We start from the raw sequence: 26,350 nt of genomic DNA on the forward strand, positions 1-26,350 counted from the left end.
TGCAACCCCATAATTCTTCTCCATCTTAAATTTGAATCTAAAGAGATTCAGATTACCATTATTTAGTTCCAAGGAACAAGACATTCTAAGTTCTTGATACATAACCAGATGTTCATGAGATGGTTTCTCTAATTTCCCTGAATGTATAATAACTTCATCATTTTTTCTACCAACCATGATACTCTTGAGATTCAGTCATGTACAGTAAATTGGATGATGTTCAGAAATGAAAGTGTGGAAATTGTGCTATTATTTATTCTAATATAGAAGGGGGAAAACTGGGATTGGTCACCCCTGAAATGTTATTTTTTTCTGAATCATTTGTTCTTAGTTTTCTTAATATCACACCAGGTAGAAAATTAAGGAAAATAGAATCAAGAAGACGAAAATGAATACGCTTGCCCTGGACGACAACAACTTGACGTTTTAGAAAACTGGTAAAATGCTGACTCTACTGGAAAAACGAAATATAGCAAGCAGTTTAAGATTTTTTTTCTGAAAACAATATGCAAATGTTCTAAATAAATGAATAAAATACAAAATAACAAGGAAAAGAAAGGTAGACGCACCACTGTTTCTCAGAATGTGTACATCTGCTGGATCACCATCTCCACCTGGGCCTGTTGTCCTAATTTGCACCAGTGCATGAGTTGAATCTTCTCGGATTGGGATCTCAATCCAGTTATTGTTGGCTATGTATAGAACAGGAGCTGAGTGTGTATCAGCATGATATAGCATCTGTGGAGGAAAGCACTTTGAGTTTATTGTTAGTCTCTCCCATGTTTTAATTTCTTCCTCTTTCTTGTTTAGCAATCAGTACCCAGAAAATTCTTCAACAACCTGAAATATGTTCGTCTCGATTCTATGCAAATTTATCAGGACTTACAATATATAAAGAAATATAGATAGATAGAAAATAGTCTATAGGTTGAGAACACATTCTAAGGAACTGCAAAGTTGCCAAAAATTCAGAACCAAGAATTGGTTATAGGACCTGATTTTCAGTGATTAATGCAGCAATCCTGCAATTCCCTGAACTATTTGTAATGATACCATGCTGCATTGATTTGTTATACTGCTCTTTAAAAATTAAGAATCATTTGCTCATGGGGAAAATGCTACAGATTATAAATACCTTGTAGCCAGTGACAACAGATTCATCTGCGTTGGCAATCACAGGATCCCACTTAATGCTTACAGTGGAGCTGGAAAATGTCCAGGTAATGTTGCCAGGCGGTATTTTTGGTGCTAGAAAATGTAAAAAGTAGATATTTAAAGAGACTGAACAGAAGGCAAACTGTAGCTTGTGTACCGCAGCGAACCATTTCATCTCTCTAAAGACTATTAATGTTTTATTTTAGTGACTCACAGATGCACCAAATTTCTTTCCCATTTTCCTCATTTGGAAAATGGAAGAATTTAAACATCTCCATTGTATTGATCTTTATTCCTAGATACTTCACAAATGATTTTTTTTTAAGAAAAGGTTTTACGCGTGAGCATAAATTGTGATTTTCCAGACTGAAAACAGCCACTGCCATACCAGATCTCTACCTGTCCTTTTCCTTTGGAAATCAAAAAGGCTAAACCCTAGTTTGGGAACTGCAGAAAGATGGCTGGCAAACTGCAGTGGGCTTGGGCCTGTCATACATTCTGTTTTACCCATCTTTTCTCAGGAGGGAAAGTGCCATAATTCCTATGGAGCTGATAAAACAATGGTTAGATAAATGGTGATTTTGACATTTCTGCATGGCCTGGATTACCCTCTCTTTGAGTAGACTCATCTTCTTGTTGATATCCTCTTCTGAGCATATTCTTGCCATATATCTCTGGTTCCAAATACTCTCTTGCTTTATATTCAAGGGAAGAATCCTGATATTATTTGCATGGTTTAAGAAGCACTCAAAAGTATCCCCACCAACATGAAACAGCAGAGAGAGAATATATATTAAAAATAGATCTCCACTGCAAAGTAATAGGTCTAGAAAATAATACGCATGCATATTACATGCAGCTGAAATACACAAAAAACAGAGTAGTAGTTGCTATTTGATGAAATGTTCACTTACGTGGCTTTTTTGTCCAGAAACTGGTGGGGGAGCTTGCTGGCCCAGTCCCTGCCCCATTGTATGCTCTGACTGACACATGGTAATTTGTGTTGGGATGGAGGTCAGTCACATGTGCCAAGTTGACAAGGCCTGCTGTTCTTACTCTGTCAGCGGCTTCTTCTTTGTCACCATGTTTCCAGTATCGGATCTGAAGTCAATAATATACAGGTTCAGTTGATCCTAAGCGACAACCCTGGCACTGAATAATTTCTATTGACTTAGCTTTACATGAATATAACTGAATAGCCCATGTTATCATTCAATAAGAACAGTGTGTCATTTTATAAGACAATTCATATTTGCCAATTCAGTGAAGTGGCTTGCTTCATCAGGAGTTGAGACTTCAAAGCAACTGATCTGTTTCTTATTCTGCCTTGTTCTGCCTTGTTCCAGTTTCAGTCCTATCTCTTACCTCATAACCCAAGAGGACTCCATTCATATCATGATGTTCCACAGAATTCCAAGAAACATCCATTTCTGTAGCCATTACTGCCTTGACTGTAACATTAGAGGGAGCCACTCTTGGTTCTGTCAAAGTAAAACAATTTAGTAGGCAAAATTCTTTTACATATAAAAGCAAATCTAATCCAGTTTTAAAGATGAAGATCAGAAGCCAGACTCTTGGTCAAAATGTAAAAGACCAAGCAGCAGACATCTCATCAAATATGCTAGATTAATTTTGTTAAAGTGCTTTTAGGAGAAACAAAAGATAATTAAACTGATTCTAACCCAGAATGTGTAGAACAAATTATTGCTGGCTATATATTATTTATTTATTTATTTATTTATTTATTTATTTATTTATTTATTTATTTATTTATTTATATATAACCGCCCTTCTCCCGAGGGACTCGGGGCGGTGTACAGAGTAAGGTAGGTATACAGATTGAACAATAGTGAAAAAACAATAGTCAAAACAAACTGGGACCCCAATTAGAGCTATCAGGTCAGGCCGGACTGCTGGAACAGGTAAGTTTTTAAGTCGCGCCGGAAGGTGCGGAGGTCGGGGGCCATCCGGATTACAGTTGGCAAGCAGTTCCAGAGGGTTGGCGCACCCACTGAGAATGCCCTCCCCCTGGGGGCCACCAGCCAACATTCCTTGAGCGGTGGCACCCTGAGGAGGCCCTCTCTGTGGGAGCGCACAGGACGGTGGGGTGTTGACATTGGCAGAAGGTGCTCCCGTAGGTAGTCCGGACCCATTACTTAGAATGTTACTTTTATAACTATTAGAGGAAATCCATATACTTTTCCAGTCTCTGTGGCCATCATTAACTCATAATATCTAGGAAACTGCCAGATAGCAGTATAACTGGAAATCAAGAACATCTGTAACAGAACTTTTAAAATCTTTTTAATGCCAGCCTACCTTCTTCTGCAGAATGCACAATAGATACTAGGCTCTCTGGCCCTTCTCCTTTCCTGTTGAAGGCCTTGATCTTCACTTCAAATGGTGTATAAGGAGAAATGCTCTCATTGCGATAAACATAATGTAGTGACTCTGCATGGGGCACATTTGCAATCTTCCAGGACTGTGTACCTTCTTTCCGGAAATAGAGCCTATATCCAAAGTCACCTCCATTTTGGTACTCTCGTTGCATCGGCTAAGATGAAGGTTGTGATATAGGGTGGGCAGGAAACAACCAGTGAATAAAACAGAAATACTGAACAACACTTACATAGTTAAGATTTTATGATGCCAATATATTACAGGTTAATATATACAACAATAACATGAAACATCCAAATGAGTAAAAATAAAACACAAAAACCCCTCTAGCAGGTAAAAATCAGAAACCAGTAACAGTATGTGAAATTATGCTTCATATATGTATATAGCATATACAGTACAAATTATTCCTCTGCTCACTATATTAATTCACTACTACAATATTCTCAACAGATAGTTCCCAATCTAGATAAATGTCATTGTGCTATTTTCTGAGATAATCTGTTTCACTGTTGAATCGCTCGCTGTACTGGGAATTGTTGTTGGGTGGTTTTTTGTTGTTGTTTTTATATCCAACCATTCTTTCTTGTAATTTAAATCCATTTCTTTTCTTGTCCAATCTTCTGGGACAGCTCTGAAAACTTTTGCTCTATCCTTTCATGACACTTTGCAGATTGTTGAAGACTGCTATCATGTGTCCCTACAGTCTTCCCTTTTCCTGGTTAAGTATATTCAGTGCTTCAAATCATTCCTCAAATAAATGGGGGCATTTTTTTCAGGCCCTTAATAATCTTGGTTTCTGTCTTCTTGACATGTTTATCTTTGTCCTCTCTAAAATATGATGCTCAAAACAGGGCCCCATATTTTTAGCATGATCCCACCAATGCCAATCAGGGAGAAATTATTTTATTTATTTATATTTCATGTTTCTAGATCTCCCACCTCCCATAGGAATTATTCTCTAGATATAGTCCTGACATTGACATTATATTGCAGCTCCTTCACATTCAATTTGCAATCCACCAAGACAATTTTAGCACATTCTCCAATTCAGTATGAACAGCTGCTACATCCTACATTTTAACCCAATTTAATGCACCCATGTATTTTAATCCAATTTCTATAAAATTTTACAGGTGGGTGAAAGCCTATTCTGCACAGTAGCTTTAATATAATATTCAATATCCATTAAACAATATGCGTTTGCATTTTTATAAAGTTTTCCATGCAAAGTTTATAGAGAAAATAATTTCTCCATGATTTCACAAGGAAATACAGGAATTGTAACACCAGGTAACATTTTTACTGCTTGACTATTTTAATATCACATAGGAGTCAGATCTGTTTAAAGTAGTATCAACATTCATGTGTTTTGAAAATGTATGCTTCTGTGACCAACTTACTGTCCAATTGATAATGAGTTCCCCTGGTGCTCCTCCTCCTCCACTGAGTCCTGATGGTGCAACTGTAGGGGCTGTTGTGTTCCCAGTAAGGAAGAGAGTGTGCAGGTCAAATTAGGGGAAAAAGGCAAATAACAGTGGAAAAAAAAACATAATTTCATAAAGATATGACCAGCTGCTCTGAACTGAATTAGAGCATTTGAATTGTTCAGATCTGTGGTTGAAATTTTCTATATTCAAAATATCTGCTCTATCACTGAACCTTGTCCCCCTCCTTTCACTCTACCAAGTGAAAGATAAAATGACATAAATGAGATTTAGATTGACTGGACTTTTGCTTCATGATTTATCTGACATGATTATTATTTTTGAATACTTAAAAATGGATTCTCAAACTATAGATTGGGAACCTTTGGGGTTCATGAGCAACTTAGAAGAAGGTCCCCCCTTGTTAATGACACCCAAGGTATGGGACTTGAGCTTGGACTTCTGAATGTTGCTAAGCCTAATGCATTAATTAGTTAAGGAGTGGGGTCACACAAAGTAATGTATAATTTTAAGCTGTTGTGGAATAACACAGTTAAAGCTAGATAAAGAAGCCAAAATACCATGCAGTAAATAAGATTTTAACTAACATGCATTTTTCAAAAAGAGAAGTTTAGTCCCCAGAAAGTATGAAAACCATACAAGTTATGATTAAAAAATTTTCAACACCAGCTGGCTGCTGAATCCAATGGAAGAAGAGGATAATGCATATGGGCCATTACCTTAGTATGAGAATGCTATTAATGTTATGCAGCTGATTCCACATTTTATTATTTCATGTTTTACATATACTCACCAGCCTCTTTGGTTCGAATTTTCGTAGATGGCACACTGGGCTCTCCACTACCAAGGATGTTGCTAGCCTGGACACGGAATTCATAATCCATCCACGGTATGAGGTTGATAACTTGGGCTGTTTCTGCATTACCTTCGATATTTGTGGGATCTATAACCCAAAAGCACAAAAACAGGATAAACAGAGCAATCAGCACTAAAGGGAGAAAAGGTTAACTATATTTAAACCTACTTAGTGCAGGCCACTGCCCTCAAGACACTTACTGGTACGCATTTGCTTCCATTGTGGGAAAAGTGGAGTGCGGGCCTGGATGACATATTTAGCTATGGGGCTATGGTTAGCAGAACCTTGACTCCAACTTAGCTGTATCGTGGTGTCCTTTATATCCCTCACCACCAATCCCCCAGGAGGGCCTGGAGGACCTACAAAAAAGAAACAACAGAAATCGCATTTAAAAGTCTGGCTCAAAAAATCCATGGGTTTGCTGGAGGAAGGAAGATCCCTATCCCATCGCCTTTCCCTGCCATAATGGCAGTCCATTACAGTAAGTATTACTCTGAATTCAAATGAGAATGCTCAAATTGTCCTTTAACGTACAATTTTCAAAGCTGCAACAACAACAAAAGAAGAGAATAGAACATGTCACTGTGTAAGAAATTTTATGAACTGGAATAGCCATAGCAACAAACCAGCCAATGAGAACTGTTTTTGATTAAGACACAATATTGGCTGTGTGAGGCATGTCATCCAGCCTAGGTCTGGGTGTGTCTTAGTCTTCTCTCTGCTTTTTCTGATCTCCAAGTTAAGAGTTGTTGATGGTCCCCAGAGCTGAAGGAAACTGTATGTATCATGTTTATATATATTTTATGCCTCCTGCTCATTTTGAATGTGTGCTTATTTTGGGGGCTTATTTTTGCGCTGGGTGAGCTGTAAACTCTTAACAGAACACAATATATGTTACACTTTGTCCAGAGTGGATAGGTGCAGATTTCATAGAGAAATGGCAAATAGCACCTATGGCTGAGGAATATCATGGATTATAGTTAGTGCATGCCTCAGACTGCACAAATACAAACCAACCATCAACCATACCCGCCAAAAATTGGAGTAAATCTAGAGCATGTAACAATGAAAACTGCAGCCATCGAAAACAAGATAAAAACAAGCTAAAAAAACCCCAAACAAACTAAAAACCAAAATATGGAAATTGATAGCAACAAGAAGGATGAAACTGAACTGGAATGGCAATATTCTAGTCACCACTTATTGTATCACAGCGTAATGCCTTCCAAAAAGGTTTAAACTGTAATACAGAAAAAATGGATATACTGCAATTCTCTGCATGCTTAGAAACAGCATTAAAATGTATGAAATAAAATAAAAAAGCAGGAAGATATATCATAGATATAAGCTATAAGCACAGACAATATGATTTTAACATCAAAAAGCAAAGTCATAAGTTGTCACAATGCATCAGTATCCTCTCAACTGACAAAGCACATAGCACAGTCATCACAAACACAACACAGAGTATCCCAAAAGCAAAATAAATACTCGGCAACAGGAAAAACACTCTAAACAAGTAGCAGTCATGTAAACTTAAACTCTATCAAATGCCCAACATTAGTACATCAGTTCCACATACATTTCATTTACCAGCTCTTCACAAATCTGAAGTAGAGCAAAACTATTTCAAAACTTATGATTGTAGGTAATATTCATAAGATTTCTTTTTTTAAAAAAAACCCGTTCACATTATAAGAAAGAATCTCCACATGCCTCTTATTTTACTTCTGAATTCAATGTACATTTAAATGACTATATTTACTTAAAGTGATGTGCTTGTGTGCTCATAAGACTGAAGCCTTTAATACTACAACACAGTAATTTATATTATGTGAGGTGAGTTTGTATACACGCAACAAAATATACTTCTATCTCTTATAGAAATACTGTAAGAGGCACTTTGAAATCACAGAAGTCAGCTATCTCTCAGACAAAGCAGAAGCAATTAAAATGGAAATTGTTATTTCAAGAAAAAGGAATCAAGAAAAAAATACCTCTTACAACTAGTACAGCTGATTCAGAGGCACTGTCCACCACTGTCTGGGCTGTGCAAGTATATCGGCCAGCATGTTTCAGTTGAGCGTTCAAGACTACAAGATCTCCAATATTCTCTTTCTGTCCATGGGAGAAACAAACCATCAGCAACAGTGTCAGAATCAAAAAGGAGTTTTGCAATGCATACGTTCAAAAAGATGGTTTAAAAACAGTGCATTATCTTGGAAGTAGACACAGCTCTGACAGTAAGACTTAAGACCATCATACCTTACAATCAATTCACTAGTGGGGGGAAAAATAGCATCAGGTACTCACTGTACTAGCTCGTTTATAATGGCCTTCAGACTTGCTGAAGTCAATTAAAATGTCATCCAGGGACCAAGTAAAAGTGAGGTCCATTGTCGGGTCATGGGAGGCATGGCATTGGAGGGTAATATCTTCACCTAAGTTGATGTCAGCACTGGATGGTGCAAGAGTGATTTTAGTAGCATCTGCAAAAGTTAAGTAAAACAATAATTCTTAATGGAAAGCCATTTGTATGCATATGAAGGTAAAACACACCTTGGGAACTTGCATGGGGGCTGAGTTTTCTGGTATCACGTTCCGCTCTTAGAGAGGAAAAGGATTTTAAAAAACCCATGGTTCCTGGTAGGTTCCATAGGACTGTGGAGAGAGTAATTTAATGATGTATTCTTCTCCTCCAGAGAAGAATTTCTATAGACAAAATGTACTACTACCCTGTCCAGTATTATTGCATTTGTCCCCATAGAAATAAAGCATTTATCCTTACCACGGACTGACAGAATTCCTGTGCTGTTTGCTTTGCCCATGAAATTCTCAGCAAAGCAAGTGTATTTCCCTTCATCAGGCTTGCTAATATTTCGAATGATCAAGGTGCCCTCTGGAGTAATAATTATGCTGCAATGAAAGCAGAGACCAACAGTAAACACATAGATATGACAGTCACAGAAGCCTGGATTAAAGAACAGGAAACAAAGCATCAAGACACGGATGAGTTTTGCCCTACAGAAAAAGGAAAGTGTCAACAATAACATTCCATATAAAATAGAACTTCAATGAAATGAGTGGAGTCACTGACGGCTTACATCTTCTCATCAGTAAGACTGCAATACTATTGTGGTTAGGATGTCATTTTTAAGAGATAAAAAGAAAGAAAAGAGGATAATTAGATGATGGCAGGTCATTCAAACCAAATCCTGTAAAATACCCTCTGCTCACTGGCTTACTTTAAAGTGATCTGGAAGAGTAGAGCCAGTGTATATTTCAGTTACAGTGCTATATTAAGACTCAGGGGACTCAAGTCCACCCAGCCATGATGCTGACTTTGCCCGTTCTTTCTCTCTCTGTCTTTCTGCCTCTGTATCTCTGTCTCTCTCTCTCTGAATGTGTGTGTCTGTGTCTGTGTATCTCTGTGTTTATGTCTTTATCTCTCTGTTACAAAAAAAGTGTGCACACAATTAGTTCAAATAGTTTGGCACAGCCAACCAAAAACTTTCTCTATTCTATTCTATTCTATTCTATTCTATTCTATTCTATTCTATTCTATTCTATTCTATTCTATTCTATTCTATTCTATTCTATTCTATTCTATAACAACATGCTGCCATCTGGATGTCACTGCACATTTAAATCAATTAATGGGCTTCAAACAAAGCCACAACAGATTATATGTCTTTGAACAATTATCCTTAACTGGAAGTAAGGCCAACAGAAGACAATTTCAAGGAAGCATGGATGGGATCAGAACTTGCATTAAACTCAGTCCCATATTTGGACTAACTAGAGCTTGCATTAACTAAAATATTTGTAAAGTTATTGACCTTAAGGTAGAAATCGGAATGGGTTTCTCCTACCTGGAACTGTTTCTCAGAAGTTCAGTCCCTTTGGTCCAAAGAATTATAGCCTTTGGGGCAGCTCTGGGCTGACAATGAATAATAATTTCTCCACCTCGAGCTGCTGGTATCAATTGCCTGACAGGGTTTAGTCGAAAATCTGGAGCAAAGGCTAAAGAGAAAAAGCAATTAATGTGTTTCTACAAAAAAAAAGTCACAAAAGCAATTATTTCTTGGTCATTAAAAATAATTTGTAATAAGATGGCCTAATGTACCATGAAAGAATAACCACTTTAAATTCATTGTCCCTGGTTAATTGAATAATTGTAAATATTATAATAGTGTAAAAGCCAATGTGGTTAGCATGAAGATCCTGAAAAGTTGCCCAATTCTTGTCAAACTTTCACCAACACCTTTCTGCCTTTTGCAAGTGATTTCTAAACATTCTTTTCTATATAAAATCTACAGCATCTATTAAACAATTTGACTAAGTGCCTACTCTATCCAGCTTTTTAAGCAGAACAACCTGCAGTTTTCAAAACCACACTCACAAACAAACAATAAGATGTTCAATTCAGGACAACTGATTTAACATAGTTAGTACTGAGGGCTAGGAAAATTAGCTTCCCTATCTTATTAATAGGGCAACTCTCATTTAATTCTCGGAAAACCAGAAATTACCTTGGACATACAATTCCGCACTTGCATAGATTTTGCCATGTTTGTTCTCTCCTATACACTGGTACATCCCTGAATCTTCCACTTTTAACTTTAATATCTTTAAATTCCCACCATTCACTTCAATGCGATTCTGTTTAAACAAAGGAATGTCAAAGATGACATTATTATGAAAAATAATGTTATTAAACTAAAAGAAAAAATAGAAAAATTGTAAGGAAAAATGAAGAAAAAAAAACATACTCCCCAAAATAGCAGCTTCCCATTCTCATCGTGGCAGATAATTTCATAATCTCTTTACCTTCTTTTACATAACAAATATAAAACATTTAATCCCATAACCCATCTGTTAATAATAAGCAAATCAAGTAAATAATGTCATTCTCCAATCCAGTTATCAGCAAAAGATCCAAACAAATCTCTAACATTTTAACATTAATGAACCTATACAAACTCAACATTCCATATCTCAACTTAAGTACAAAAAAATCCGATATAAATATTGTCAATATATTAATGTAAATGGCCTAAAAAAGAATAGTCCACTTTAATGTGACAAAGAGAGACTCTTTTTTTCCTTTACAAAAGACAAGCTGGAAAACAGCATTCTAAATAACAACTTATTTCATTCAAATATACACTTCATGTCTCCACTCTAATCCGTTAGTAAAGTCACATTTCAGAAATATAAAGTAATCCCACTATCCTAATATAAACCAGAGACTAAAATTTAACATAACAAAGAGAAATAATTCCTCCTTTAAAATAACAAGTTTTCCAAAGTAATGAGTTGAACTTGAAATTCCTTACTTCAAAGTAAGGAATAAAAAGAAACAGTTAATGCAAAGCCATCTTAAAGCCATCCTTGGTGGAGCAGTGGGCTAATGCCTCCTTAAGTAACACCAGCTGCCTGCAATTAGTGCAGGTTCGCATCCCACCAGGCTCAAGGTTGACTCAGCCTTCCATTATTCCGAGGTAGGTAAAATGAGGACCCAGATTGTTGGGGGCAATTAAGCTGACTTTGTAATAATGCCGTTTGGGGTGTGTGTGAAAGCCCTAATAAGCAGGCATATACATAGAATGAAGGCTACTGCTAAGCTTGTAAGCCGCCCTGAGTCTTCGGAGAAGGGCGGGATATAAATGGAATTAAAATAAAAAAAAATTAAAAAATACTCTAAAGTTATAATTTAAAAAAGTAACTAGGGAAGACTTTTGCATCATATTAAATGTATGCAACTCTAGTACATCACTGAAAAGGAAAGCTGAAATAAAATTGTAAGCACAATCACAGTCATGTGATTTTTCCACTTAGCAAACAAGTTGTTGGTCCCAATAGTGGTCACTAAATGAGGACCACTTGTACAAATAAAAAAAACACATACTCCTGCGTTATGTTGGAGGAAAAAAAACTGAGATACCCAGATATATGTTAAATACTCTTCATACATAACATAAAATTACATGTTACATAGTTTTCAGGATGTTGACACAAGGGTCAATGATATAGGTAGAACTTATTCATTCGTCATATGTACCTGGGAAGTTAATGGTTGCCCATTCCGTAGCCACCTTAATGTAGGCCTTGGTTTGCCAGCTGCAGCACAGCTCCAGTGGAGATTTGATCCAATGTCAGCTTCTTTGTCTGTGATGACTTTTAGCCATTCTGGCTGAGCTAAAAAAAAAAGAGTAAAAAAGGAGCAGGTTTCATTGCATTTCAAACAGTGCAAGATGATGATGATAATGATGATAATCTAGTGAAGATTTGCTACAACTTCATTGTTGTACCTTTCATTTCTAAAAACCCGAATGATAGCACTTGTGCATAAACATGTGTCTCTTCACTAAGAAAGGATAGGTTTCTTCTCCAGATGATTCACTTACCAAGCAAATAGCTTAGGTGTTATCACAACAATAAAATGGCCATTTTTGCCAATGCAATTAAATGGAAAAAAAAAACATTTTCACCAATGTGAAAATCAGATGTAGACAGAAGGATTATTTGCTCAGTTCATTTCTGGGATTGAGACAAAAATCCAAAACTCAGATTATGTTCACATGAATACTGTCATTCCATTAAATAAAGTCGATCTGAAACAAGCCAGAAAATGGTTTTCTCTATTTCATAATGCCGTTTTTGTTAAAGCTAAATAAATATGGAACTTAAGAATGTTTTAATAAATAAATATAAGGGAGCTCCAAAGAGTTCTAAAAACATAACAAACTAAAAGTTGTGACTTTACCTTGGATAATGAGGCGGCCCTTAAAAGTATCTCTTCCTTGGCCATTCTCAGCTTCACACTCGTAAGTGCCTTCATCATCAAAGCTCGCCTCTTTAAACTGAAGCACAGGTTCAGATGAGATCCATCTGGAGGACTGGCTACCATCCACCTTTCGCCATTTTATTTGAGGGACAGGGCTATATTGTAAAAGAAACATCTGTCAAAGGATACTTAAACATGGTCCCATTCCGCTCAAGCATCAGGGGCAATGCAACATGTTGTACACTGGTAAATTTTCCTTTCCTTATTACGTGTAGCATTTTGTCCATTACTTTTTTTTTTTAATTTAAAAAGTTTTACAATACATTTTGACTTTAATCCCCCCCTCCCCCACCCCTATCCCTCTCCCCCACTCCCTCCTCCCCCCTCCCCGACTTCCCAGAGCTAAATACAGGGCATAAAATCAAAAAACAAACATAAACACCCCTATATTATCAACAATAAACTATAAATTCTATCTCTCTCTAGCTCATATAAAATGAATACAAACAATATTAATATTACAAATAAAGTAGAGAAGAAAAAGAGGAAAACAAAAAAAAGATCTTTACTCAAAATAAATTTTCTTAATCCCAGTCCTTATTCATATTAATTTCAAAAAAAAAGGGAAAAGAAAAAAAAAACTTTCACCTGCTATTTGCATTCTCCCACCTTTCTCTAATTTCCAAACAAATTCTCAATTACGCACCAAAAGCGCTTATCTCTGTTAATCTTAATAATCTCCAACCAAACTAAACTATAATCTAAAATAGTTCCTGCGTGTATCACGCCAAATGTCTCACAGTTCCAAATCATCCTTAAGTTCAAATAAAAGTTCAAATAAAAAGAGTATATATATATAAAAAAAATTTTTTTAAGCAATCTCTAAAACAACTTGTTATTAATTAGGAGCTTACATACCCACTCTTTCAACACATACTTTAAGTCCGTAACCCTAATATACTTTTCTAGCAAGCAAATAACATCAATCTTAAATTGTATAAAATATTAAAAAAAAAGAAAAAAAACTTTCTTTCTCCTCTATAATAATTTTACTCCATTGACATTCTAATCTAAAAATTTAATCAGCAATCTTAACGCCCCAAAACTTTTGGAGCACCTCTGTCATGACCCCCAAAACTTCTTTAGACCGCTCTCCTCCTACATCTTCATTGTAAGCACACTTTGAAGATTCCATAACTTTCCGCTGGTCTTGCTCTTGCTCTCGTCTCACTCTTCTTAGGGCGGCACGCGTCATCTTCTGACCTCCTGCAGCAACCGATGAGACTGTAGCTTGATCCCCTCCACCACCATTGTCCTCTGTCTGTCTGTCTGCAACATCTTGAAACTTTCCCACACCGTGTCCTTTTGCAACTTCCAAAAATGATAGGGGGGTTGCTTTTAACACATTACTATAAAAATCACGTGCCTGAGCCACAGTAACCAAACGATGTCTTTTACCTTCGTGCGTTGTCACCAACCCAACTGGGATCTCCCATCTGAACTTAATATCACGTTTCTTAAGTTCCTGTACTAGAAATGCGAAATCTTTCCTTCTCCTTAGGATCTTCGGAGGAATCTCTTTTAAAACCAAAACTTCTTGCTCAGCCACTACCAAAGTAGTATCATAAGCAGCTTGAATGACTTCATCTCTAATTACTCTCTTTGTAAAATAGACCACCACATCTCTGGGTAACTTCCTCTGTCTTGCAATCCATGAATTTACACGAAAAACTTTGTCCATATTTCCCTCAATTTCAGATGCTGACTGGCCCAGTACCCCTTCCAGAGCCTCAGAAATCAGCTGCTTTAAATCTTCTTTACCATTCTCCTTTAAACCCCTAATTCTAATAGCATTCTGCATCTGATTATACTGAACAAGGCTCAATTCTTCATCCATTTTATCCCTTATATTTTCATTTTCTAATACCTTTGCTTCTAATATAGAGTTCTTTTGACTGAGATCCTCCACTTTTATATCCAGCTGTTGCACACATTCAGCTACGGATACAACCTTAGACAAGATGTCCACCCTCATTGCTCTCAGCTTCTCTTCCATCTTCTTCTCCAATTTCTCCAATTTCTCCTCCATTTTCTCCTCCAATTTCTCCTCCAGCTTTTTCAACTTTTCATCCATCATATCAGACATCAGTTGTGCATGCTTTCCAAGAGCGTCTTGTAAATCCTTAAGCGTCAATACCGGAGGAGATGCAGGAGGAAGCAAAGCTTGCAGTGAGGTCTCTTGCACCAGGGAAGACCCCGCATTCCAAAGAGCTTTAGAAGTTTTAGCCGCCATCTTCCCCCACTTTCACTTATTACGCACTTTCACTTTAAAGCTATAAAATCCATTGAGCTAGGGAGTAAAAATAAAGAGTCCACTTCACCTTGACCTCCTGTACCGCTCTGCCTGCATCTTGATAATCAAAAGTATTTCCTTTTGGCAGGGGTGGTTGCTAACGCCTGGCTCTGCTCCAAGAATCCCAGAGCAGAGGCGCTGCGCAGCTCGGAGCAACCCAGGCTTCGGGGGGGCTCATCCTTCAGCCGCCCAAGCTCTCAGCTCAGGCAGCCCCAGAGAGCTCAACCCCTACCTGGGGCCTCACCCCCTCCTCTTCTCCCGAGGAGGGGGCTTCAAATCCATCTAAACAGCTGATAGACGCTGTTTACGATGGAAAAACACAGCTGCGGAGCGGGCAGCCCGAAAACGGCTGTCTTTCGACGTCGCCACCGGAAGTCCCATTTTGTCCATTACTTTTATATAAGGCTATCCTATGTGCGTCATAAGATCTAGTTACTGTATAGAGGGAAATCACACGATGCCAGGAAAATACAAAGTTGCTCTAAAGTATTACTAAAGGTACTATGTGAGTGTCTCTGCACTCTCTGAAGCATATTTTTCCCTTGATTGGAAACTACTGTGTGACCTACTTTTAACCTTCTCAACTTTATTTCTTCTTTTATCAAAATATAAAAATATACAGGAGACTGGCTGGCAAATTGTCACATCACATTCCCCCTCTTGTTTGTGTGGGTTGTGTACTTGCTTCAAAACACCCTTATCACATCACCCAGTCCAGGGCAAATGAGTAGCACTGATAGAATAAACAAACATCTGTGAGCTCTAACTCAATCCAGTTGGCATTTATTGTTTTAGTAGTCAAATGATCGAAATAGTGAGTAAATAATAATCAAATTATTAAAACCCTGGTTCATTCATTTAATAGGCAAACACATCACAAAACTCTGCATAAATCAGCCACTCTATAACAAAAAAAGAATGGGCTCAATTAAATGTGCTATAGTTTAGAAGGGTTAATAGTTTCAGCTCTCCATACTTTTCCTATGATAGTTATCTGTTCCTTAAAAGTGATAGGTCACATTTCCCTTCCCTTCCCTTCTATAAACTTGATTCTTTTAAGTAGGTACCATAGCATGTAACCAGTGACAATAAGAACTGGGAATGTTTATATTGTCAACAACATGGAATTAAATGCATTGATACAGCTACTCACTTCCCAAAGGCAAAACACTCCAAAGCCACCACTTGTCCAGTCAAAGCGTAGGTATCAGAAGGAAACTTGGCTTTAATGGTTGGGGCATGAGGTCTGGAATCTGAGGAGAGAAAGAGAAATGACTGCAAAGATGTTAGTCATGAAAAAGAAGTCATTATAAAGCAGAGATCAATAGTAATGCATCTCCAACTTAAAATTCAAGGAAGTACAATAATTGCAGAACTTTATTTCAATGCCTGTGGCAGCAGACTCAATACGTTACTGGAACTACCATATGGTCTATCCCCCACTCCTCTGGTTTAAACATTTTTAAAATCTCAAAATTTTTCAACCAAAAAGTCTTGATTCAGCTACTTCCAGCAGAACCGAGCCCTGGCATTCTAGTTCAACATTACCTACCCTGTGCAAGCACCAACTCTCTAAAATTTCTAAAGCAAGCTTTTTCCAGCCATATTGGAAGGTACCAAGGATTGAATTAGGCTTTTGTTGTGCCCAACAGACAAGCTGCAGTCCTTTCCTAATCTCAGCTCTACTTCTATCTTCAGTTAAAAAAAAGGAATAAGACAATTGTAAGTAAAGGGAATTTTAAAAAATTAAGCTACTTGCAATGTTAAGAGACATAAACTGAAGAAGTGAAGAACCTAAACTAGGCTAACAGAAGAATAACTTTTACTTGATGACTTTAAAGCAGACTCTATATCTTAACTTCTGTTATAAAAATGCTTCCAGGAACAATGAGATATATAATAATAATAATATTCTGTTGTCTCCAGGCACTGCCATGTCCACTATTCAGACTTTTTTTGTCTTTCTTATCGACGGACTTAACAATTGTTGATAAGAAAGACAAAAAAGTCTGGATAGTGGACGTGGCAGTGCCTGGAGACAGCAGAATAGACGAGAAAGAACTGGAGAAGATAACAAAATACAAAGTCCAACAAATAGAAATAGAAAGACTGTGGCAATGGTAGTACCAAGTACCAAGCAAGGGTAGTACCAATAGTAATAGGCACCTTGGGTGCAATCCCAAAACAACTGGAGCACCACTTGAACACCACTGGCATTGACAAATTCGCCGTTAGTCAATTGCAAAAGGCGGCCTCACTAGGAACTGCTTCCATCCTGCAACGATATCTATAATACCATCAAACGTCTACATCTGCCTATCTGTAAGGACTTGATAAGTAGACAAAAATGCCAAATTCAGTCTGAACATCTGGCTGACTACGATGATCAACAACAACAACAACAATAAAAATCAAATCAATTCTACATTCTAAAAATTGATGGCATGATGTGCTAAGCAGAATATTTGCTTTCACTGCTCTGCTTTGGTTTCTATTAAATTATAAGACAAGGAATAAGACCTGCAGAATTGTTATGAAGATAATTTGACCTAAAAATATAAAATATTGTAGAGTGTTAATTGGAGAAGCAGCAGTTTCCCAGGATGTAAGGAGCAGATTCCAAGAAGAGAGGCAAGACAAGAAGCAACATAACCTGGAGCTGAATAGGAGCAAAGGAGAATCTCCCAGGGTGTATCCATTAGGATAAGAGTAGTAAAGGTTTAGTCTATCAAGAATCAAGAATCAATCAAGAATCCATCTATTGAATGTAAGCAAATAAAAGACTGAAATTTGTTTGGATTGGTCTATGTCATTCTTGGGCTGAGCCAACAGGTGGCTACTGACAGGTATCCAGCTAAATGGCAGTGACTTGACTGATCTCAGAAAAATAAACAGAACTGGATCTTGTCAGCATTTGGATAGAAGACCAACAAAAATGCCAGACCTGTAAACTAATCTGTCTCCTTGCAAAAACATTCCAGAAGAAAATGACAAACCACTTCCATACTGCTGCCAAATAAACTCCACCAACGTTTTTATGTGAGCAACAAGAGTCAAGTTTCATTCAAAGGAGATATTACTTTGAGTGATGGGTATTCTCCTTTGCATTTGAATGTGCTAGGGCTAGGTTATGTGGTGTCCAGTTCATTCTTGGGTATCTCCAGGACCTGATATTTGGAAGAGGCAATGCCATTCACCATAAACATGAGCTAGAGAGATTAGTAGTGATCTGATTTAGTAAAAGATAATTTTTAATGTTCCTAACTTCATCAAAAAATAATGGCCTCGGTGAAAGGTGGTTTTTTAAATAAAGGTCAAAACTAGAAGTGATACATATTTTATTCTTTTGTCCGTGGTATTCACCTATAAAGTGTGAAGTAGAGGAAATCATGGAATCAGACTTATTGGTAAGAGAAGTGAAGCCAGAAGGATATTGTCTGATTAGAATAAGTTCAAAGGAGTGCAATAAAAAAAAATACAGTGATATCAAGTCAGGATAAAAGAATTTGAGTTGTTGAATCAGAAGGAAAAAACCTGAGGAAAAACATGGAGTCAGGGTTGAGATACATAAAAAGACGCCATAGAGAACATGGTGCGGAACATTTTTCCATTGCCACAGAAGCTAGGAAGAGACACAATGGATATAATTTCTGTTTAAATATAAAGAAAACCATCCTGATGTTACCATATACTGTAGAATAGTGGAACAGTCTATCAATGATGGTTGTAGGTTCTTGTTCTCTAGAGGTTTTTAAGAACCTGGAGAACTATCTCTCTTGGCTGGACTAGATGATCCTTATGATCCCTTCAAACTCCACAATTCTGCTTCTATGATTCCTTCAAATATAAGCATTGAATCAAACTATCAAATAGAGTGATATAACGCACAAAGGAGCAAAGTTTACCCCCTTATCCATGGGCTTCATTTAATGATCTTTTCTGGCCAGTCATAGAAATAACACTCTCCCCTAGCCTCACTGTGAATGATGCAAAGAGACAAAAACAAACACAAACACCCACTCAGCAAACATATTAATCAAGCACATTAAACTTGTGTAGGTACATTTTATTTTTTATTTTATTTTAATCCCATTTATATCCCGCCCTTCTCCGAAGACTCAGGGCGGCTTACAATTTAAGCACAAATCAATGTGCTTAGCAATAGCCTTCATTCTATGTATATTCCTGCTTATTAGGGCTTTTGGGGCCCCCCAAGCGGCATTATTACAAAGTCAACTTATTGCCCCCAACAATCTGGGTCCTCATTTTACCTACCTTGGAAGGTTGGAAGGCTGAGTCAGCCTTGAGCCTGGTGGGACGCGAACCTGCACTAATTGCAGGCAGCTGGTGTTACTTAAGGAGGCATTAGCCCACTGCTCCACCACTGCTCCAATGACTAGCAAATTATATGTGATTAAGTGGGACATATTTTCCACAATAAAGAAAACTTTAGAGATACACACAGTTAGAGAAAACCCACCTTGCAAACCCCTGAAAATGATTGGCTTAGTGGATGCCCATTATAGATAGAGAGACAGACAGGTAAGAGCCTTTAAATGCTGACCTTCTCTTACAAGAATGAGTTGAGAAGACGTGCTAAAAACATTTCTTTTAACAGAGCCAATAGGGCCCGTAGCAAAACAGGAGTAGCTGCCAAGATCAGAAGCCTCAGTCTTAGCAATGTAAAGGTTTCCAGTTGTCTGAGAGATGAAGTGCCTGCCATCTGCTGGAATGAAGTTTGGGAAATCATTCAATAACCAGCGATATTCAAGTCCTGTATATGCAGAGAGAGAGAGAAAGAGAAACAGGGGAAGGGGGAGAATGGTTTTTTATATCATATGATAGTTACAGTGAAAGCTTGACCTCAGCCGGTTATTTTCTAGACAGACCTATTACTAACTCCAGTTGCTATGAATTCATTCTGCACTCTATCTATCTATCTATCTGTCTGTCTGTCTGTCTGTCTGTCTATCTATCTATCATCCATCTATCTCAATGCCTGGTGATATATATTGATGTCTTATGCAGAATGAAATGAGCATATTTGTCCTTTTAGAGAGGATGTGTAATTGTCCCACAATATTCTTTAAAATATTGAATCCAGTATCTTAAATTAGAAACCCCTTTATTTCTGGATGGAAACATTTAGCATAATCCCTTTTCAAGAAATGCAATACAGTATCCTATTATTCAAATTCTGTAGGATAGTCAGAGAAATATGCACACATAGATTTGTGCTACTAAACTGATAAATGCCATTTCTGTCTATAACAAAATTCTGTTTTGACATGGGGAATTTGCAGCAGCAGTTAGCATCCAATTCCTGATTTCAGGGAAGAATTTCAGAGATAAGGTCTGTAATAATTTGAAAATTTCATACTTTTCAGAACCTTTCTCACTGTAATTGTCTGCACTTAACAGAAAGTGTAGCAACTTTTATTAATATTTGGCAACACTCTGCACTGCTAATTAGGTCCAAATTATTCTGAAACAATTCTAAAGAATAAGAATTAAAGGTTAGTGGTATATCGAAAAATAATTACAAAGTGGGTTCAATACCAAACAATTATTTATTTTTTTGGACTTTATTGTTACTCAAAAAGGAACAATAATAATGTCAATAAAGACAACATTAAAGAAATAACAGCAACCAAATATTAACATTCTAGCAGGCCAAATGTTATGGTCTAACACCAACTTCTGATGTATCATTCCTCAAATATGGATGCTTTGTACCCTTTCAGTGAAAGCCTTACTTCTAATGCATTGCTATTTCCTCACCTGGATAGTGTGGTGGTGGGCTGCATGTCAACATCACCCCCCAGCCCTCTGTAGCCCTGACTGGATCTCGTTCTTCTGTAGAGAATTCCTGCAGATCTAAGACATACAAACAGGCCAGTGTTTCAGATGTGAGCTAGGATGACTAGCATTTTTTACAAATTGGTTCTTAGGGGAAATATTGCTTACTACAGGTAATCATGTTCCCATCCTATCAAAAGGAAATTGTGAAAATAACAGCAGGTGTCTTCAGGAGCAGCCTTTAGAGAGTCTGCTGTTTTTGAATTAGAGAAGTCAATGCTATCTTTCTATCCTTTTTTCTTATTGGTAATTCCAATTCTAAGCAGCTGTTTAAAAGAAGTCACACCTGTTTGTTTGTAATCAATACACATATAATCCCAATGTTTATCAATAAAATATAAAAGCAGCAGCAAGCTTTCTGTACAGAAAGAAGTAATGAGTATCCTGGACTTGGAAACTCTGTGATATGATAAATAATTTTGCAACTCTTTTTGAGCTTTTAGTAAATTAGTTAGATCTGAAAAAGTACAGTTTTGGATAAGAAATATTACACAGCAAAGATAAGCATTAAATAGATAAGCATTAAATAAAGATAACAAAGATAAGCATTAAATAAAGCATTAAATGTTAGAAGAATGATGCACAGTTAGCATTTATGCACAGTATCATCTCATGATTTTATGAAAGAAGGAAATCAGTGTGGAAGAAGACAGTCCTTAAATCTAACTTTTATTTATCCTATTTACAACAAAAGGCAGCTACTGCCATTAGGTAGTCTCCTAGGGCCCCGCCTCATTTTTACAGGCTTGTATTCAGAATCATGCACCCCAAAATAAAGTGATTTCTTCACACCTACATATTCATTAAAACAGCTCATGTCTCCAGCATCTTGATTAAAAATTTAAAATCATGGTTATAAGAGGAACTATAAAATAAATTTACGAAGAATTCTGTCTGGTTATAGGCTAAATCCTGATCATCCTTGCAAGAGACTGAATCATGCACAAGGTGTAGTCTGATCCAGCTATATGTTAGTACTTTACTTCTGCCCCAACTGCACTGATTTTCAATCAGGTTGCTTATGTTAGCCTAGCATGCTGTCACAACAATTTGGGTGGCAGAAGTCTTGACACTGCTGTCCTTTTTGTACAAAGAATGTATTCAAAATGAGAGAAATTACTTACAGCTGAAGCGAACATGAGCTTCTCTACTTATTATTGTGCCCATGGAGTTGGATGCTATGCACTGGTAGGATCCAGCATCTTTAGCTTTCACTGGGTTTCTTATTACCAAGTTGCCACCATTTAACCTGTATCGTGAATCTGGCTCTATTTTGATCTCTGTTCCATTCATCTTCCACCTGCCAGAAACAATGATATCGGGATGGAATGAGAACACACTAGAAGACCCACAGCTGCACATTAGCACTATCTTGAATGGTCAATAGAGCCTATTGTTTGATAGTAGTTGAATGGGAAATATTGTCTGTCTATTTCTATAAAACCCATCAAAACCAGGCCAAATTATGATTGTATAACTCAGTGCTTAAATATTGTTTAAGCATAACCAGAAGCATATTTTGCACAAAGATTAGGACAGAGATCCATGACTGTTTCTAAATAGAGAAGCTAGAATATCTGAAAATTCACTCTGGTTCCTAATTTTTTCTGCAACCTATATTTTTCTGCTTTCTATTGTTTTGGGTTGAGATGTTGGTTCTTTCCTTGTTTACTGTAATCCTATGAAGGCTGCTCAGACTTGCAATTGAGAGCTGAGCAGTTATATATATCAATGTAATTCATTCCAAAAGATCACACACTTGTCTATAATATATAGAATATAGTCCAGAAGATCAAAGAACCATAATTTCAAACAGCTTACTTACAGACCTTGGTAAATCATTCATATTCTTCAAATGTTTTATGATTATTACATACAGTATAATATGTATAATGTTTAAAAATAAAATCAAATGTATTTGCTTAGAGGTTGATACTTTTGCAAAATATGTTTGGGGTGATCTCTTTAAGATAGTTAACAGGCAATTTCTGATTTGAAAGTGAGATTTGCAAACTTAAGTGTCCTTTAAAAGAGGACAAGATAAAGTACAGAATGTGAAATTACAAATGACAGACCAAGAGAAAAAGGATGGTTTTACTGGATATACCCAAAAAAGTAGTTAGTTTTTAGTATTGTAATTAAAATTCTTACTCAAAATTATATTTTTAAAAATTAAGTCAGGGCTACCTGTATTGTGTTTTGAAGCACATTTTAAACAACTTGTTTATCAGCAGATTTCCTTTTTTAAACACAATGTGGATACAATATTTGGTTGTTTTTATCTATTGAATCATATTTTAAGTTCAGAAGTTTTCAAAGCATAAAACCTAATCCAGGAAATAAAACAGGCAGCATCAGATTCAGTTACTTGGAAGTAAGCACAATGAATCTATATTTGGTTTACTTCTAAAGAGGCATGAACAAGCTTGCACTAATATGTTAAATGTAATTAAATTCCCCTGGATGTGAATTAAAAATAATTAGTTCTATGCTTTGCTAATGCATTCAGTACTTCATTTAACTGAATGGAATATGAAATGTTTGCCTTTGTCTACATTATTAGCAGCCTAGGCAAACATATAATGCCATTTGACACAAAATGTGCCCTCTGATTTTGCAATCATGTTTTCCATTAAACAAAGCAGGTGCCAGAAGTGACATCACCTGTAATTGGCAGGAGGACTCGCTCGTGCTTGGCACACCAACAAAATTTGCTCCTCTGTTGACCGTTCTGGAAAAAGGATATTGTGTGGCTGGTCTTCAAAGACAGGCCCATAGTTTCTTATCATAGTCTCAGATGACTTCCAGACTACATAGGAAGACAGAAAAAAAAAACCCTTAAAATGTACACAGTTTAATCTAATTCAGAAATAATAATGACCACTTGAAATGAACTCTGGCTGCCCTACACTCTGCATTAATAACCCCTCACTTTTCTTTTATGAAAAAGGAAAAGTTATGATGAAGCTCAAGCCCTTGCATAATTGTATCTCATCAGATGACTATTCTTACTCTGTATTTTGTATTTTCTGCCCTTTGGAATTAACAACCACAGGCCCAATTTCTGTTAAACTTTCATGTGCTCTACATGGGACTTCCTGATTCACACAGAACATAAAACACCAGACAAATGAAGCCCTAAGAAAAGTTTAATATTCCATTCTCCAGTCAGTTGTTTGCCTTCTTACTTCCAACAGTAAGATGCTGTTTAAAATAAGCATTTTTTTAAAAAAAAAACACACCATAGTATTTTATGCCAGAGTGACTTCCAGCTGTGGAGAATACAGAAGGATAAAGGTACTCATTTTATTCTGAGCTCCTACTCTTCCATTTATGCCCATGAAAAATATAGAAAAAAAATCCATGCATTTATATTTATGTGGAAGTGGTTGACAGTGTGGAATAATACATCAGACATACATCTCACTAAGTGGGGCCTTCTGCATCTCAATCTGAGCAATCTGTCTTCTCTTAAGTTAGCAAGATATACACATCCATATGCTGATAATAAAGCATTGCTGGATTAATTAAAATAATTGCAGGACCCTTTGCTCCCTCTTAAGCATATTTATCCTACCTCAGCTGGAAATGGTCTTGTCCTTGACACTGATGGAGCAAAGGAAGGAATATTGGCTTAGGAAGATTGTCATCTTCTAATGACATTTCAATAGCTAAAAGCAGATGTACTCAAGGCTTAGAGTTTTTTGGTTGGGGTGGGGAGGACTGGCTAAGAGTACTCAGAATTCAATAAATAATTCATGATAATTGCACACTCAAAAGCCATTTTTGTTAAACCTCAGATTTCTGCCTCTAAATATCAATGGTATATTTTCTTAAGCGAGAAAAGCCAATCTTGGCTAATCTTGTTTTTTGATTTTACATGACTCTGCTTTCCCTGTTTTTTTTTTTTTGTTGTTGCCCTCATCTTTTCCTCTAATGGCTATGAATTGGAGTTGTGAAAAGTGCAAAAAGACTAGGAAGATTTGTACTTGAGATTTCAAGGCAAAATAACATGCATTTGGTATCTTTATGAAGCACTTATGATGTTGTTAGGTTCTTATAGAGTAAATATTGGGATGGGATGGCAGAAATCTCTCATGTTCACATCTTTTTTTCTATTTATATTTATTATATCATTAAAGCATAAACTCAGGATCTGTGGCACAACTAAAAGCTGACATAATGAGGAAGATTGCATAGGATACTTCTAAGAACAGAGATAAAATAGTTTTGCAGGTGTGCTTCAGTTGTTGCTGAATTGCAGTTCTCGGCAGGCCCAGCTGGAAAATTGGAATGTTAAAAATTGTTCAGTAACATGTGGAGGGATAAAATAATTTCGGCCCTGTTTTAGTAGTATCTCAATAAAAAAACAATTAGCAAGTAACATAAAACTTAGAATTAAATGAGTTGATAAGGGTTATTTGTTAATGCCTTCCTATGTGGTGAAAAACATCAGGAAACTGATACATTGGGGAAGGCTAAATCTATCTCCATGAAACAATTTTATCAACTATTCCTGGTTGCTTAAAAATAAAGGAGTTGTGGACAAAGCATTTTTCTTCATTAAACTGAATTATTCAAGCTTATGTAAAATTTCTAATAAGTATTAATATACAAAATAAGTGCTGCCGCTAACAATGCTATTTTAAAATAAGATTAGCAGAAATCCCAGCACAAAAACCAGGAAAGTATATTCAGTAGTTAAGACTACAATGCTGTGCAGTTATGTTAAATAAGAACAAGTCCTGCTGAAATCAGAAGTCTCTACAGCTGAGGAAGCCTTTTCAGGATTGTGCTATAAGGCTGTCTAGTCTCTTCTTAAAAAACAAAAAACCTCCAGTGATGGAGTGACCACGATTTCTAAAGGCAAGCTGTTCCACTGGTTAATTGTCCTCACTGTTAGAAAGTTTCTCCTTAATTCCAGGTTGCTTGTCTCTTTGGTCAGTTTCCAACCATTGTTTGTCTTACCCTCTGGTGCTTTGGAGAATAGTTTGATGCCCTCTTCTTTGTGGCAGCCCCTCAAATACAGCTATCACGTCACCCCTATTTCTTCTTTTCTTTAGACTAGCCCAGGGGTAGGCAACCTCGGCTCTTTTCTGACTCATGGACTTCAACTCCCAAAATTCCTGAGCCAGCTTGGTTGGCTCAGGAATTCTGGGAGTTGAAGTCCATGAGTCAGAAAAGAGCCGAGGTTGCCTACCCCTGGACTAGCCAAACCCAGGTCCTGCAGCCATTCTTCATATGTTTTAGTCTCCAGGCCTTTGATCATTTTAGTTGCTCTTCTCTGAACTTTTTCCAAGGTCTCAACATCTTTTTTGTAGTACGGTGACCAAAATTGATTCCAGTATTCCAGGTGTGGTCTTGCTAGGGTACTAATAATAGGGTACTAATAAAGCGGTACTAATACTTCATGAGATCTTGATGCTATGCCTCTGTTTATACAACCCAGGATTGTATTAGCTTTTTTGGCTGCTGCTGCACACTGCTGG

At 36.9% G+C, this 26,350-nt stretch overlaps 2 protein-coding genes across 9 annotated transcripts in view; one reads left to right on the forward strand and one right to left on the reverse strand.

Annotated features, from left to right (window-relative positions):
• Positions 1-26,350, forward strand: part of RBBP5 (RB binding protein 5, histone lysine methyltransferase complex subunit) — a 938,867-nt gene that overhangs the window by 47,971 nt on the left and 864,546 nt on the right. The window lies entirely within an intron of this gene.
• Positions 1-26,350, reverse strand: part of CNTN2 (contactin 2) — a gene marked incomplete at its 5' end in the record, with an annotated part of 28,851 nt that overhangs the window by 555 nt on the left and 1,946 nt on the right. Inside the window, 20 exons of the mRNA XM_083360202.1 lie at positions 570-738; positions 1,136-1,248; positions 2,070-2,256; positions 2,521-2,636; positions 3,475-3,709; positions 4,959-5,029; positions 5,797-5,946; positions 6,060-6,218; positions 7,857-7,977; positions 8,173-8,348; positions 8,648-8,775; positions 9,732-9,882; positions 10,392-10,521; positions 11,924-12,060; positions 12,629-12,804; positions 16,156-16,255; positions 19,567-19,776; positions 20,784-20,879; positions 21,986-22,161; positions 23,526-23,670. Coding sequence (XP_083216328.1) covers positions 570-738; positions 1,136-1,248; positions 2,070-2,256; positions 2,521-2,636; positions 3,475-3,709; positions 4,959-5,029; positions 5,797-5,946; positions 6,060-6,218; positions 7,857-7,977; positions 8,173-8,348; positions 8,648-8,775; positions 9,732-9,882; positions 10,392-10,521; positions 11,924-12,060; positions 12,629-12,804; positions 16,156-16,255; positions 19,567-19,776; positions 20,784-20,879; positions 21,986-22,161; positions 23,526-23,670 — 2,946 coding nt within the window. The remainder of the gene's footprint in view (positions 1-569; positions 739-1,135; positions 1,249-2,069; positions 2,257-2,520; positions 2,637-3,474; positions 3,710-4,958; positions 5,030-5,796; positions 5,947-6,059; positions 6,219-7,856; positions 7,978-8,172; positions 8,349-8,647; positions 8,776-9,731; positions 9,883-10,391; positions 10,522-11,923; positions 12,061-12,628; positions 12,805-16,155; positions 16,256-19,566; positions 19,777-20,783; positions 20,880-21,985; positions 22,162-23,525; positions 23,671-26,350) is intronic.

Source organism: Vipera ursinii, assembly GCF_947247035.1.
Source record: "Vipera ursinii genome assembly, chromosome: 3".
NCBI lineage: Eukaryota > Metazoa > Chordata > Lepidosauria > Squamata > Viperidae > Vipera > Vipera ursinii.